The sequence below is a fragment of the Papaver somniferum genome, chromosome 2 (assembly GCF_003573695.1).
Source record: "Papaver somniferum cultivar HN1 chromosome 2, ASM357369v1, whole genome shotgun sequence".
Classification (NCBI taxonomy): Eukaryota; Viridiplantae; Streptophyta; class Magnoliopsida; order Ranunculales; family Papaveraceae; genus Papaver; species Papaver somniferum.
The window spans coordinates 48,312,687-48,329,973 of NC_039359.1; the positions used below are offsets into that span (position 1 = coordinate 48,312,687).

General features: G+C 38.8%; 1 protein-coding gene across 1 annotated transcript; it reads left to right on the top strand.

Annotated features, from left to right (window-relative positions):
• Window positions 1-368: 368 nt before the first annotated feature.
• Window positions 369-5,513, top strand: LOC113353209 (protein NRT1/ PTR FAMILY 7.2-like). Its single transcript, XM_026596896.1, has 6 exons — window positions 369-557; window positions 741-845; window positions 1,729-1,858; window positions 3,471-3,688; window positions 3,798-4,363; window positions 4,501-5,513. The coding sequence occupies exons 1-6, from the start codon at window positions 543-545 to the stop codon at window positions 5,372-5,374; spliced, it is 1,908 nt and encodes a 635-aa protein (XP_026452681.1). The 5' UTR covers window positions 369-542; the 3' UTR covers window positions 5,375-5,513.
• Window positions 5,514-17,287: the final 11,774 nt, after the last annotated feature.

Sequence of the window (17,287 nt, forward strand, 5' to 3'; positions counted from 1 at the left end):
TGAACTTCGTCAAAAAAAAATAAAATAAAATAAAGCATAACTCAGCTTTGTGAGCGAATTGACAAGGCAACTGGCCCTATTTTTGCCAATGTCTGGCTCAAACACTGTAAACTATCACTGAAATAACAACAACGCGATGGGGCGAGAAAAATAATGGCAAGGAATGCAAGACCATTCCCATGGCTCTTCGGTAAGAATATACATATAAGTAAAGAAACTTTACTGCTCCAAAACTCAATGAAGTACGATCCTATGAGGTGCTGGTACAACAAGTAAATTTCATTTACATGGTGCAAGAACTCTGCTGCAGCCTACATGTGCGTGTCGCTTCTTGGACCATGCATCCTCCAAAAAGGGAACGTCCAGATATTCAAAATCTTTTTCTCCTTTAAATGATTCCCTCTTAAATGATGAAATCTCTCAATAACAAACTTTTTCAATACAAAATTTAATACCATCTCATTCATTTTGGATTATGGTAATACCTCCACTCCTAGCTATACTTAGACATTCGTATACATATGTCTAAGTAACCCCATTTCATGAGTAGACTCCAGGTAATCTTTTCTCACATCTCTCACTTACTCATCACTGAATTCTTTTCTCATGTTCTTTGACTCTCTTTTAATTTTCTTGAAGTTAACGTCCTTGTCAGTGAGTATATAACCAGAAGAATAGACCTAGTACTGAATCTCATTATCTCTAGTTCTCAATTCTATTTCTCTCTCTCTTCTTAGTAGCTAGCTAGCCTGAAGCCAGAACCAATGGAGACCTCTGAAGATTCCAATAGCAGTACTAGTAATCCTCAAGCTGCTTTAGTCTCCAATGTTAATGGCTTCAAGCAGGTACGTATATACCTATGTCTTTCAATCCTCAATTCTACGGGGTTTTATAGCGGGTTGCCAATATTGTCCGTTTAGTTCTTCTCTCTGAAATGCAATTGTATTCTACTGCATCTTGATGCAGTTTTTTTCATGTAGTGCATGAATATGCATAATTCACGTAATCATGTTCTATACTGATCAAAAACTTGGAATTTCCATTTCTCAATTTTCATAAATTTACCAATAGAATTATGATTGAGATTTTTTTGTTAATAGATTATTGTTTGGGTATCAAGAATCAAGCTATCGGTAATTATTGATTTTAAAGTGTGTTAGGAAAAAAACTAAAAAGGAGTCAAACAAATTATAGTGATTTAGTGGGTGGGAGGAAAAATTGTATTGGCAGACACATAGATTACGAATAATTTTCATCCCAAAACTTAAACATCAGATAACAGCAAACCACCATTATTCAAAATCGACTGTGATACATTTCATACTGCGAAATTCAACTTTTTTGGATCGGTTTCTGTTTGGTCAATGATATTCAGCTACATGTATATTAAAAGAAATTTCCGTGGACTTGTTGAAGAACATTTCCAAAAGAATTGTCCAATTCCTTAATCTGTCTAAAATTACTGTATATATTAATTCCGTCGACGTTGGGTTTTTCCAGGATCAATCATAGATAACAAAAGAGATTTGTATCATCATTATATCTTGTTTCTTCTGCTAACATTTTTTATATCTTGATTTCAATGTTTTTGTGTTGGCTGAAAGTAGTACTTTAACTATGCTTAATGCATGCTTTGGGACCCTATGATTATTTTATTGTTAGTGTTTTCTTAATAGATTAAATATTCCATAATCCATGAATTAAAGCAATTGTAAATTATATGTTCAGTCTTCAAATGATGATGGAAAACAAGATAATAGCAGCAGCATCTACACAAGAGATGGATCAATAGATAGGTACGGAAAACCGGCTTTCAGAAGAAGAACAGGAGGATGGAAATCAGGAATGCTCTTGTTAGGTATGATTTATGACTAATTTCATCTTCTCTTATAGATGATAAAATACTTCCGACGACTTTACTATCTCTGTTTGCATAAGGTGAATAAAACTTAAGTCTGCATTAAGTCTTTGGATCTTTTTGAATTTAAGTCATTACGCATAAACACGCCATTTTTATACTGCATCTAATAATAGCTCGTGCTCAAGGTTTCTAATTAATTATATACCGCAATATTTTGTTACGCGTGTCTTGTACATAAATGTATGAAAAAAATAAAAAATGAAGAGCCATCTTAAAAGAAATCCTTCGATCTTTCTAGCAGAGAAAAGAGAATGTAAACTGTATTTTGATATGTTATATTGGGGTCTCTACAGCTTTATTTGTGGAGCCATAAACATTATACCTATCGATTCGAAACATTTTTCGATCCCTGGCATGCCCAACAACACTATTGAGTGTGCTCGTCGATATTTAAAAGAAAATCGACATAAATATGTATATTGTAGAGAAAAGAGATGAAGAAACACATTGAACCCCACAGCAAGAATCCATCGCGAGAATATATTCATCATGTTTTTGGTAGAAAATGAATTAAGAAAAGACAATCTAAAAGCCTATTTCTAAGAAAAGTGCACATTTTATCATTTGGCACAATTTAAAATGAAAAGAAAAGGAAAGAAAAAAAAGACTCAAAAAGAAGAAGAATAAGAAAGAGATTGATAATGATTCAATGAATCAATGAATGCTCTTAATTTCGTGGCGATATTCCTTTGCTGCTGAATTAGATGAGTAGGGAATAGGAGATGTCACGATAGTAGATGATGGAAATGACACCCATTATGGTTTCTCATTATCATAGCAGGCTTCATCACATTATGCGAACATTAGGTTGATGGCACTGGCAATAATGCCCATGCACTTATCAAACTCACTAGTGTTGAAAACCACTGTTGAAGTGTAACAACCGTTTCCCGCTACCGTTATGGACAGTTGGACAGATATTGGTGATTTCCATTGGAACTTTAAAAAAGATAAATTGGAATTTGAGTGTATATATATATTTCTTTGATTTGAGTAACCATTTGTGGTAAGAGAAACTTATAGACGAGTACTTTAAACCTATTGGTGATTTCCATTGGAAGAAGAACTTTGCTGCATCCGGAAGAGACATGCATCAAAATTCTTTTTCTAATGGAAATCAAGGACAGGTTTAAAAACCTATGTAAATTTCTATGTCCACAAGTAGTTGCTTAAATGAAAGAGATGTTCACTTGAATTTAAAATTTTCACAGGTTTAAATGTCTTAGGGATTGATGTGTATATGCATCATTATAAGCTACCATGACTAATTTAGTTCTTAAATTTGTTAGGGATCTTTCCATAATAAAGTTAAGATATTTAACTAAGTTTCAAACGGTCAACTCAGATTACCATCAGTCAACTGTTTGACTAGGATCCAAAATATGGCATGGGACATTTTGAAGATTTTGTGCTGTTAGTGGTCTTTTAATAGGACCCAAAATCCAAATAAACCTATGCATCAATAGGCTTTAAACCATTGTGACAACTGTTCCCAAACCTTGAATACAACTAATTATCCATATATGTTTATGGGATGTTAATTAAACAGTGAATCAAGGACTTGGTGCACTTGCATTTGTTGGAGTAGAAGTAAATTTGGTGCTTTTCTCAACAAGGGTTTTGAAGCAAACCAATGCTGAAGCAGCAAACACGTTTAGTAGATGGATGGGAACAGTGAATTTGTTCTCTCTATTTGGTGCCTTTCTAAGTGACTCCTACTTGGGGAGATACTTGTCTTGTGCCATCTTCCAGCTTGTTTTTACAATAGTAAGTAATCATAACCTTTTTTTTTTGTGGACGCATAATCACTGTGCGAGTATTACGGGTACTATTTATCTCTACTTATATTTTCATTTGGATTTTTAATTCATTGCAGGGTCTAGCAATGTTGTCATTATCAACATATTTTTCCCTAATCAAACCTCATGGTTGTGGCAAAGTAGGTTTTCTATGTGACTCACATTCCACTTTAGAGATGGCAACATTCTACATGTCAATTTACCTGATTGCTTTAGGGAATGGAGCATATGAACCTTCCCTAGCTACATTTGGAGCCGATCAATTTGATGAAGAAGATCCAAATGAAAAGCGTTCGAAAACTAGATTTTTTAGCTATTTTTACGTCGCCTTGAATCTTGGATCCATGTTTTCTGAAACCGTACTAGCCTATATTCAAAATTTAGGAAATTGGGTATTGGCGTTCTGGATATCTACATGTTGTGGTTTCATTGCCTTTGGACTGTTTTTGAGTGGAACTTGCAGATATAGACATTTCAAACCGTCTGGAAACCCAATTTCTAGATTCTCTCAGGTATTAGTTGCTGCTATCAAGAAAATGAAACTTGAAATTCCTTCAAATGGAGATGGACTCTACGAACAACAGCGAAATGCAGTTACTACTAATGCTGGTGAGAGGAAAATTCTCCATACGAATGACTTCAAGTAAGTACAGTTTCTTAATGACTTTTCGCATTTTTCATTTATAGATCAAATTATCACCCGAAACGAAGTTGTACCTCCTTATGCATGGCATGTACAATGATTATACGGTCAATTGACATGAAAATTTAACTTGACAGGTTTCTTGATCGAGCAGCTATCATAACACCGTCTGACATGATAACCACGTGTACATCAGGCAAGAGTGATCCTCCAAACCCATGGCAGCTTTGCACTGTTACACAAGTAGAAGAGGTCAAATGTGTGTTGAGATTACTACCAATTTGGGTATGTACGATTTTCTACTCGGTCGTATTCATACAGATGATTTCTCTCTTCGTCGAGCAAGGAGCTGCTATGAACACAAAACTCAACACATTCCGTGTCCCTCCAGCAAGTATGACAGTTTTCGACATCATAAGTATATCAACTTTCATCATCCTTTATGACAAATTCATCCTACCCTACTTCATAAAAATATCAAAAAATAACAAACCCAAAGAACCAAGTGAGCTGCAAAGAATGGGATTTGGATTATTTTTCGCCATAATAGCTATGGTAGTGGCTGGTTTTGTGGAACAGCAAAGGCTAATGCACGCACAAGATGATCCATCTGAGCTTAGTTCACTTAGCATATTTTGGCAAATACCACAATATATATTAATTGGAATATCAGAAGCGTTTATGTATGTCGCACAACTAGAATTCTTCTCTACACAAACACCGGATAGTTTGAAAGGCTTGGGAATCGGTTTGAGTATGTCATCAACCGCCATGGGAAGTTATTTATGCAGTATTCTTCTAACGGTAGTGATGAAGATAACGACGAAAAACGGGCAACCAGGATGGATCCCTCCAAATCTAAATGATGGTCATTTAGACAGGTTTTTCTTTCTAACAGCAGCCATAACACTAGTTAATCTCGGAGCTTACATTTTTTGTGCTAAAAGGTATAAATGTATATCCTTGGAGAAGAGAAATTTTGTTGCTAACGAGGAAGTGGTGGTGCCATAAACACCCATCAGAACAAACAAGTTCGTTTTTTCAGTAAACTTCTTTATACATCAGTCAATATTGTTGTCTCTTTCTCTTAATTTCATCCTGCAGTAGAAATCATGTTAAAATCAAAATTAACCAAAATGACTTCTTTTTTTCTTTATAAGAAACTAGAGCGGTTTGTGCTTTTCTAAGAAATTTCCTTACAGATTAATGTGCACTTCGGGAGAGCTAAATGTCAATATGGCCTTGAAAAACTATGACACAGATGTAAGCCAGGAAATCTGTTCGATAATAAATCCGGGAGATTTGGATAATACTTAAAAGAAGTGGGTTAAGGCTAAAATATCTCTTCCTAGCTGTAACTACTGAAAACCCAATAGTACACCCAAAGTGATCGTAATCAAGATCTAAGTCATACTAAGTAATATAAACACAAAGATTTTTATTGATGAAATCATTTAAAGTAACAAAGATATAAGTTCTTCAACACAAGAAAACCCTAATCTCACTCTAGACTTGGCACTCCCACTCTATTAAAATATCCCCCCTTAATTTTGTCCAAGGGTCTCTATTTATAGGCTAATCAACCCTAATGGGTTACAACTCATTTTACTTCGCAACATTCTCGCGGAGGTGCTTTATACTTCGCCCCGACCATTTTCCATAAAGTTTTTCCACTGATTTCGCTATTCTCACATGGGTCTGGAGGGACACCTGTCTCTTTTCTTGCTCCATAATTTATCTACTTCGCGGCTTGCCTTTTCTGCCAAGTAATCTTTCTTCGTCCTCTTCTACTTCGTGGCTTGCCTTGTAGGGTACTCCATAGATCCTTCATAACTCATGTTCCTCGCAGAGTTTACCTCTTGACGAAACACTATCTCGCACATAGTTTTTACCTCGTCAATTTTTCAATAATGGTGACTTTGACTTGATTTGACGAGTCACGTGCAGGATCTTCAGGCCGGATCTTCGTGTCTTCCCTATGTCCACGTGGCGATCCATATTTTGGTATCCACATTTTGCCTTTTCTTATTCTTCTCGATCCTAGAGAAATAAAAATAAGAATCGTCTGAAGTTAGATAACCTTCACTCCTTCCCATCAATGCTTTCCACGTGGTACTTTTCTCGTGTAACCGCTAATCACCGGTTCGATTTCTTCGATAGTGTGTAACTTGGTTTGACCAGTCACCTCTATAAATATCCATTTTCTCTGTCCCTTATAACCTTTACCTTCTCTTATTCCTTCTCTTGCCTTCTGTAAATTTAGGTTTCGTTTAGCTCTCTTCCAATGGCTCCCAAGAAAGTTCCCAATCCTACTACATCCACAACTTTGAGGAATTTAAAGTCGATCTTCAGAAGTTGGGTATTTCTCTATCTCCGGAGATCGATTCCTCCGTTTCTCCTCCTATTACTGCAACCAAGCTCATGGAATTAAATTACCAATGGATTCAAACAGAAACTGGGTCTTCTACCAAGATGTTAATCACTGTTGGTCAACTGAGAGCGGGTCTTTCTTTGCCCCTATATGATCCGAAGAACCCTCTTATTTATGAAATCCTAGTCAAGCTTTAGCGAGGCATCTATCAGTTGAGTGGAAATGCCATCCGTATTGCTAATGAATTTGTCAGAAGGTCTAATGGTGATACTTCCTAGATTCCACTCTTGGTTCAAAGTTTTGTTCCCGCGGATTACAACATTGAATCCTTTTCTGCGAATTACACTGGCCAAGATATGACCACGAGAGCCTATCAGGAGTGGGGCGTTAAACTTTATCGCAAAACTTTGTCTTACCCGTCCAAGGCCCTTCTTTTAGATGTTGATCATGTTGGTACGAAATGAAATAAGTATCTTCTTTTTTCTAGTGATGAGGACTGGATGATGTTCCCTTTAATAGCAGAAGGTCCTCTGGTGCAGGGTCTCGACGAGAATGGGGCTGCTCGCACTGGTCCTCTCCCTCAACATGCACATCTCGCGGCGTATGACGCAGGTCGATTTCGCTGGTATAAGATGCCCAACGAGGTTAGTCTTATCTTTCTTTGGTCTCATTGCCTTTATTTTATTGTCTCCTAACGTCCCTGTTCCTATCTCAGTATCCTCTTCCCCCGACTGGTATGCTGAAAGACCATTCTAAAAAATCAGTCCAAACACAGGTTCGTATATTGTGGCATTCCTTTTGGTCGTTGTTTTTGTCGATTCCTGACCTCCCATTTTCAGGAGAATGAGCCTCAAACAACGGATGACCCAGCTAAGAATTTGAGGAAACGCCAACATTCTGGGGCTCCTTCCGTCACTTCCCAGGTATTATTTTCTTCCTTAACTTGCTTTCTTCTTCTCGCGTCATCCCTTAACCTCATGGATTTCTGGAAGATCCTCCCACTTTTCGCACTTCACAGCGTCGCCGTCATGTCTTGGATATGGACAGCTTGACCCAAGTCCATTTCTCAGTACTACCTCGCACTGATTGCTCTCCTCGTCAGCATCCTCGTTCATCCGTCGAAACTATCTCGTCGCATAGTGCCCCTTTTCCCGAACCTACTTCGTCTAGAGGGGGTCAGCAAGCTAACGAAGTGGAGGAGCCTGATCTTCTTCCTTACCTTAAATTTTTAAGAGAGATTTTTGTTTCGACTCGCGGAAATACCTTCTTAAGGTCTGAGGCTATTGAGTCTTTGGTTTCTCTCAGTTTTAATGTTTTTTTGGCTGAAGATCAATCTTTTATTTTGAATGCTTCTTTGAACCTGTCTCCGGGGAAACATACTGCCATAATGGGTTTGGTGAGTCTTTTTCCTGAGTTAATCATTCATTTTCCCCTTATGATATTTCGCGGAATTTTAAAGTAGATTTTTCATTTTTTAGGAACAACATCGCAGTATGGCTCATCTCGTGGAACTTCGGGAGACTCGTGAACTGATGAAAAAGTCTAGCGCTCGTATTCTCCATCTAGAGGAGCAACTTGCAGAAGAGAGGAAAATCTCATCTGGTCTTCACCGTGAGTCTCCTTTTCTTTGTTACCTTGGAACTTCCTTTCTCTTGATGATGACTTACTCGTTTAATTCCTTCATTCCTCAGAACATGAGCAAGAGCTTAAGGATCAGTTTTCTCTTCTATCACGGGAGAAGGACGATCTTTCTAATAAGGTCTACACTCTCCAAGAGGATGTCCAGTTTCTGCAGGAGGATCTCGATCAGATGGTGAATGACGCAACCCTGATGGCAAAGTGTCTTCGCAGAAATGCCCAGGAAAAGAAGGTACGGCTCTTTAACGAGTTCTGTGATTCCCAAGGTATTCCTTGCGTTCCTCTGGATCTCGAAGTATTTTCTGATGACGAGACTGATCCCGCTGCCAAAGAATTAATTCCTACTATCCATGAGTCATCCCCTATTGGCGAGGATACTGAAACCGACGAGGTTCATGAAGAGGATGATTGCGAGGATACAATATCCGATGAGGATCATGAAAGGGATGATTGAGGACACATGACTTTTTCTAACTTTAATATTCTTGTAATCTTAACTTTTATTTCGGCTTAATACTCCCAATCTTAGGGGCAGACTTATTTGTATGTAAATAATGTATTTACCTCTTCCTTGTGTTTTTGTGTTTACCTCTATCTCGTTCCTTTACCTTCGTAATACGAACTTCGTACCAAGTATATACTTTGGAAAGACGTTGAGTATTGTGAGGATAATGCTAAAGAAGAACATAAATTATAAAGTATATACTTGCCTCTTATTCTTGTTGAATATTAGTTGATCAATATTGTGTCGCATTATTAGTCAAATTTCATGCTTAGCCCTTGTTACTTTCTGCACAAATTTATGTTTACCTTATTGTTAATGGCAGCAGCAGCAGCAGGTACAATTCCTGCAACTCCTCCTGCGCCTCTCTGCTGGCCTCCCAATCGACCCCTAACTCTTCATCCCCCTTCTCTGACATAAAACCAACTATTTATAGGCTTTAAATCCCCTTGAAACTCGATCAAACCCCTTGGAAATCTCCATTATTCTTTACGGGTTGTTTGAAGAATAATCTTCTTCTTGTTGTGTTACAGGCTGTTTCTAGCTATTCTCTCGTCTCAAATATCTTCTAGGACTTTTACCCAACTGTTTTGATGTATATCCCACGCAAGATATCCCATAAATCTCTCAAACTAATCTCAAACCCTAAACAGAAACCGTGTGCACTGTCTTGACTTTGTGTGGATTTTCTGACTTATCCAGCCCAATTAGATGGGTCTAATCGCTTCTAACAGGTCCCTTATGTCTTGTAGAGTCCGTGGGTACCAAATTTGCCCATTTAATCGCCTCCTAGGTCGCTCAAATCATTGATCCAAACTGTTGACGCTGCTGCCTTTTTTCCCGCCAAAATCCAGTTTTGAAACTTTGAAGATGACCTCCCCTATCCAGTTCCGGTGTCCCTTAGTACATGCCGAAATGGGGTGCCCCTTAGTAATAGGTTACCCTTATCCAAAGTGAGAGTCCGTATGTAATTTTTCTCCCACGAGCGCAAAAACCACTTTAGCCAATTTCACCGCAAAAAGCTTATTTCTCCAAAAACCCTACAAAGAATAAAATAACCAAATAAGTACAAAATAGAGTACTAACAATATAAACATTGGGACAAATTATACACATAAATGCGTCTATCAATACCCCAAACTTATTATTGCTAGTCCTCGAGCAAATCTAATCTAAAATAAAAGACTACACTTAGCACGTGTGAGTAAGCCGTTTAAACCACTAGGTGGCCCTAGTGGCGGGAAGTGTTGTCTCCGGGGGGTTTACCAGAGGTGTACCCACAAAACCTTAATACTCCAGAGCTTAGCTATCTACGCAGAACTTGGAAGGAACTAAGAATCTCCTTGGTTGGCATACTTATGACTACAGGAAGAAGTACCCTGATGCGAAATTCCCAATTGATGTACACGAGTTTGCACTCAAGCATACTAAAATTCATATAAAGTGACAGAGCTCTACTCAGATAGTTGCACTATGGACATCATATTCGGAGTCTAAACTAATCACATGGATAGATCAAGAAGATGGATATAGAAAACATAGATGGTTTTGATGTTTACTAAGTGAACGACGTTTCCCATATCTGTCTGAAGGCCTCCGCCAAAATGAACCTATCCTAATGGATTGAGATACTAGTATGACTAATATCAACACACTGGCATATACAAGGGTACCAGTGGTCGATAACCTAACTCTAGGTCAACACAACTGGCATATACAAGGGTACCAGTGGTCGACTTTATTGAATTTATTCCTTTTGGTCAAATGGTCTGGTCTCAATTTTTTATTTATTTTTTTTTTTTTTTTTTCTTTTTGGTAACTACCATTTTTTTTTTCATCTTTTTTTTTTTTCATCTCTTTTTTTTTTCAACTTTTTTTTTTTTTTTTCATGGTATCTCAATCACTCTAATTCACCCTAGCATTGGTAACAACTTGAATCGTGGGCCCCACCTATCACTTAGAGAAACATAGTTTAAAAACAAAATAAAATAAAAATAGAAGTGAAAAGGACTCAACGAGATATGGTGAAACTATCATGTTATTTCTAACACCTGAGCTCTGTGCTTTTATGAATAGACTCTTTAGATGTTTCCATCTAATCAGATTGGTTCCTCAAACTCCTACAATCAAAATGCTTCCATCCACTTAGATTAGTTAGTGCAATCCTCAATAGGCATAAATTTCTAAGCTCTGGAGTTTATTTATTCATACTAAAAGTTTCTCCCATACCCCCAAACTTAAACCTAACATTGTCCTCAATGTTCTCAAAATACATACTTGATGCTCAAAATATGATTAAAAGAGTGAAAAATATAAAACAGTGGTTCTGTGACCCACAAAATTCGTCCAGAAAGAAACAATACCAGTGAGCTGCAGTAAAACAACGACACCCAGCTGCTGCTGTTGACGCTGCAGAAAATAAGACTGCTCTGAGCAGTCCGTTATTCGTGTTCTTCAAGGTTTGTTAATGGCAGCAGCAGCAGCAGGTACAATTCCTGCAACTCCTCCTGCGCCTCTCTGCTGGCCTCCCAATCGACCCCTAACTCTTCATCCCCCTTCTCTGACATAAAACCAACTATTTATAGGCTTTAAATCCCCTTGAAACTCGATCAAACCCCTTGGAAATCTCCATTATTCTTTACGGGTTGTTTGAAGAATAATCTTCTTCTTGTTGTGTTACAGGCTGTTTCTAGCTATTCTCTCGTCTCAAATATCTTCTAGGACTTTTACCCAACTGTTTTGATGTATATCCCACGCAAGATATCCCATAAATCTCTCAAACTAATCTCAAACCCTAAACAGAAACCGTGTGCACTGTCTTGACTTTGTGTGGATTTTCTGACTTATCCAGCCCAATTAGATGGGTCTAATCGCTTCTAACAGGTCCCTTATGTCTTGTAGAGTCCGTGGGTACCAAATTTGCCCATTTAATCGCCTCCTAGGTCGCTCAAATCATTGATCCAAAACTGTTGACGCTGCTGCCTTTTTTCCCGCCAAAATCCAGTTTTGAAACTTTGAAGATGACCTCCCCTATCCAGTTCCGGTGTCCCTTTAGTACATGCCCTGAAATGGGGTGCCCCTTAGTAATTAGGTTACCCCTTATCCAAAGTGAGAGTCCGTATAGTAATTTTCTCCCACGAGCGCAAAAAACCACTTTTTAGCCAATTTCACCGCAAAAGCTTATTTCTCCAAAAACACCTACAAAGACATAAAATAACCAAATAAGTACAAAATAGAGTACTAACAATATAAACAATTGGGACAAATTAGACACATAAATGCGTCTATCAAATACCCCCAAACTTATTATTTGCTAGTCCTCGAGCAAATCTAATCTAAAATAAAATGACTACACTTAGCACGTGTAGTAAGCCGTTAAACCACTAGGTGGCCCTAGTGGCGGAGTGTTGTCTCCGGGGGGTTTACCAGAGGTGTACCCACAAAACCTTAATACTCCAGAGCTTAGCTATCTACGCAGAACCTTGGAAGGAACTAAAGAATCTCCTTGGTTGGCATACTTATTGACTACAGGAAGAAGTACCCTGATGCGAAATTCCAATTGATGTACACGAGTTTGCACTCAAGCATACTAAAATTCATATAAAGTGACAGAGCTCTACTCAGATAGTTGCACTATGGACATCATATTCGGAGTCTAAACTAATCACATGGATAGATCAAGAAGATGGATATAGAAAACATAGATGGTTTTGATGTTTACTAAGTGAACGACGTTTCCCATATCTGTCTGAAGGCCTCCGCCAAAATGAACCTATCCTAATGGATTGAGATACTAGTATGACTAATATCAACACACTGGCATATACAAGGGTACCAGTGGTCGATAACCTAACTCTAGGTCAACACAACTGGCATATACAAGGGTACCAGTGGTCGACTTTATTGAATTTATTCCTTTTGGTCAAATGGTCTGGTCTCAATTTTTTATTTTATTTTTTTTTTTTTTTTACTTTTTGGTAACTACCATTTTTTTTTTCATCTTTTTTTTTTCATCTCTTTTTCTTTTTCAACTTTTTTTTTTTTTTTTTTCATGGTATCTCAATCACTCTAATTCACCCTAGCATTGGTAACAACTTGAATCGTGGGCCCCACCTATCACTTAGAGAAACATAGTTTAAAAACAAAATAAAATAAAAATAGAAGTGAAAAGGACTCAACGAGATATGGTGAAACTATCATGTTATTTCTAACACCTGAGCTCTGTGCTTTTATGAATAGACTCTTTAGATGTTTCCATCTAATCAGATTGGTTCCTCAAACTCCTACAATCAAAATGCTTCCATCCACTTAGATTAGTTAGTGCAATCCTCAATAGGCATAAATTTCTAAGCTCTGGAGTTTATTTATTCATACTAAAAAGTTTCTCCCATACCCCCAAACTTAAACCTAACATTGTCCTCAATGTTCTCAAAATACATACTTGATGCTCAAAATATGATTAAAAGAGTGAAAAATATAAACAGTGGTTCTGTGACCCACAAAATTCGTCCAGAAAGAAACAATACCAGTGAGCTGCAGTAAAACAACGACACCCAGCTGCTGCTGTTGACGCTGCAGAAAATAAGACTGCTCTGAGCAGTCCGTTATTCGTGTTCTTCAAGGTTTGTTAATGGCAGCAGCAGCAGCAGGTACAATTCCTGCAACTCCTCCTGCGCCTCTCTGCTGGCCTCCCAATCGACCCCTAACTCTTCATCCCCCTCTCTCTGACATAAAACCAACTATTTATAGGCTTTAAATCCCCTTGAAACTCGATCAAACCCCTTGGAAATGGAAATCTCCATTATTCTTTACGGGTTGTTTGAAGAATAATCTTCTTCTTGTTGTGTTACAGGCTGTTTCTAGCTATTCTCTCGTCTCAAATATCTTCTAGGACTTTTACCCAACTGTTTTGATGTATATCCCACGCAAGATATCCCATAAATCTCTCAAACTAATCTCAAACCCTAAACAGAAACCGTGTGCACTGTCTTGACTTTGTGTGGATTTTCTGACTTATCCAGCCCAATTAGATGGGTCTAATCGCTTCTAACAGGTCCCTTATGTCTTGTAGAGTCCGTGGGTACCAAATTTGCCCATTTAATCGCCTCCTAGGTCGCTCAAATCATTGATCCAAAACTGTTGACGCTGCTGCCTTTTTTCCCGCCAAAATCCAGTTTTGAAACTTTGAAGATGACCTCCCCTATCCAGTTCCGGTGTCCCTTTAGTACATGCCCTGAAATGGGGTGCCCCTTAGTAATTAGGTTACCCCTTATCCAAAGTGAGAGTCCGTATAGTAATTTTCTCCCACGAGCGCAAAAACCACTTTTTAGCCAATTTCACCGCAAAAGCTTATTTCTCCAAAAACACCTACAAAGACATAAAATAACCAAATAAGTACAAAATAGAGTACTAACAATATAAACAATTGGGACAAATTAGACACATAAATGCGTCTATCACTTATGGCTCTACGAGGTCTTATTGCGCCTCCTAGTTAAGGTCTTATTTTGCCTCATCCCATTTGAGGGATTTTAATTCGAAGAAGTATCAGGCGCTTATTACCCTTGCGAATAATAATCCATCTACCTCGTCTTAACATTTATTTTATTTTTCTCCACGACAATGCGACAGGCCTACCTATTCCCATGAACATTAGCCCCATGACATTGCCGTCTTTTTTGGTCACACAAATCCCTAATCTGAAGGGTGCCATCCCTTTATATTCCCCCTGATTTCCCCTTCAAGGAGGGTAACCCTAACATGCATGTTGGTCTCCTCCGATTCAGTTATTACGACATCCAGTTGTTTTCGTGGCTTCTTATCTCCTTCGCCGATATGGATTGGGGTTACAAATCGACACCCTAAGTGAGGTTTCTTTGGGATCGAGTGCATCGTAGCCAAGACTTGCCAAACGTACATGGCCGGTAACGCTCCAGATGTTCCAGGAACCCGCATCTCAACCGAATACGTCGGCGCCTTGGTCATATTTATGCACCCCTTACTGAAGGCCATCATAAAAAGGGACCCTCAGCGGATAGGTCCTATCATTGCCCCTAGCTTATCTCTCTGAGAGTTGTTCACGACATGCGTTAGGTCTTGCCTCTTGCACTTTCATGCGAACTAGGGTGCATGTCGTGGATTCTCAGCCTTCCTAGGAAAAGGTTTTAAGTTTCCCTAGAAACTTTTTATCCATGAATCTTATTTGCCTCCTAATGTGAGGTTTATTTCTCCTTAGTTATCTCGTGAATTTTGTTCGTTGATTTCAAAAGTCTTGTTTTTGTATAAGCTGATTATGGAAGAGATATTTCATTAATAAACCCCATTCAACTACATGTTTATTGCCTTTTCTGCATTACAACTTACATTCACGGATAATACTTCTTGATATATACTGGATTCCAAGGGTGATCCAATTTTCGGTCTTGCCTCTCGATCTCACTGTGTATTATGTTCCCTTTTTCGTCTGTGTCTTTTCCTTCGAAGTCCGCCAACTCGTATGCCCCATTTCCAACTACCCTTTTCACGATATAGGGACCTTCCCACGTAGGATCTAGCTTTCCTCCTGATCCATTCTGATATGAGGGTATTTATCGCAGCACAAGCTCTCCAGGTACGAAGCTCCGGGGTTTTACCCTTTTGTCATACTCCCTTGACAACCTCCGATGATAATTTACCATATGTTGTAAGCGAATTCCCAGCTTTCCTCAAGGTCGTATAATTTCTCTAGAATCAAATCCGAGTTTAGCCCTTTCTCCGATGATTCTCTTCTCGTGGTCGGAAGGATGATTTCAGCAGGTAGCACTGCCTCAGCTCCATATGTCAAATAAAAGGGTGACATCCCCGTTGCATCCCGCCTGGTGGTTCTATATGACCATAGAACGTTTGGAATCTGTTCATACCATCCCTTATGATGACCGTCCAACTTTTTCTTCAATGTTGTTGCTAGCGTCTTGTTTGTAGCCTCCGCTTTCCCGTTGCTTTGAGGGTATAGCGGAGTTGACTTCCCGGTTTGAACTTTGAATGCGTTGAGTAACATCCTTACATTTTCTCCTTCAAATTATTTCCCATTTTCTGAAACAATCATGACCGGTATCCCAAATCTACAAATAATATGCTCCATGATGAAATCGTACACGTTACCATCTCGTGTGTGCTGTAAGGCTTTGGCTTCCACCCATTTCGTGAAATAGTCTGTTTCCACTATCAGGTATCTGCTTTGCTTTGTCCCGGTTACATATGGACCCACAATATCTATTCCCCACATGGAGAAGGGCCATGCACTCAATACAGAGTTTAAACCCGTGGATGGTGCATGTATCTTTTTCCCGAATCTTTGACAAGCTTCACACCTCGTGGAGATATCTTTCGCGTCTCTGTGCATATATGGCCAAAAATACCCTTGCGTCCTGGTTTTGAGAGCTAGTGACCTGGTTCCCCTATGGTTGCCAACATCCCCATAGTGAATAGATTTCATGATTTCTATCCCCTCTTTCCGCGACAAGCATCTCATCATCGGACTCAAATAAGATCTTCTATACAGGATTCCTTCTCGCACCTCGTAATTCGTGGACTTACTTTTAATTTTATTTGCCTCTTGCCGGTCTCGCGAGAGATCTCCTTTCATCAAATAGTTATATATGGGGGATCGCCAATCATCATCGCTTATTTCCACATCTGTTTCTTCTATCATCATTACTTGGGACTCCCTTTCATCTCTGCTCACTGAAGGTTGCATTAACCGCTCAATCATGATATGCCCGATTTGGATCCTCCATCATTGAGGCTATGAAGGCAAGCGCGTCCGCATGTCTGTTATTGTCCCGGCCTATGTTTCTCCAAATAAGGCTTCGTATCTTTGCTGAGTATTCTTTCACGAGTTGCTGATACCTTTGCATTACCAGATCAATGACGTTATATCTCCCTTCAATTTGGCGAACCACCAACTGCGAATCACTAGTAATCCGTACTTCGTCTAATCCTATTTCTATCGCAATCCTTAAATCTTGTATTACTGCTTCATATTCAGTCTCGTTATTTGTTGCTTTGTATTCCAACCGAAAGCAGGAAACTATCCTGATCCCCGTGGGCGAAGTAAATACTATCCCGATTCCTCCTCCACAATTGTTTGATGATCCATCAACGAATATTTCCCATCTTCTGGGATGATTCTCCTGTAACAAGTCCTTAGGGTCTGGCCGGCTTTCATCTACATCCATCATTTCCCCTATGCTTTCGTCATCTCCCGAGGGAAATTCGGCGAGAAACTCTGCGATTATGTGTGACTTCGTAGAAGTCTGTACTTCATACTTTAACTTAAATTGATCGATCTGGGTATTCCACCTTTCTACTATCCCAACTCTCTTCGAATTCTTTAATACCGATTCTATAGGGATTCTTGTAAGGACTTTAATTT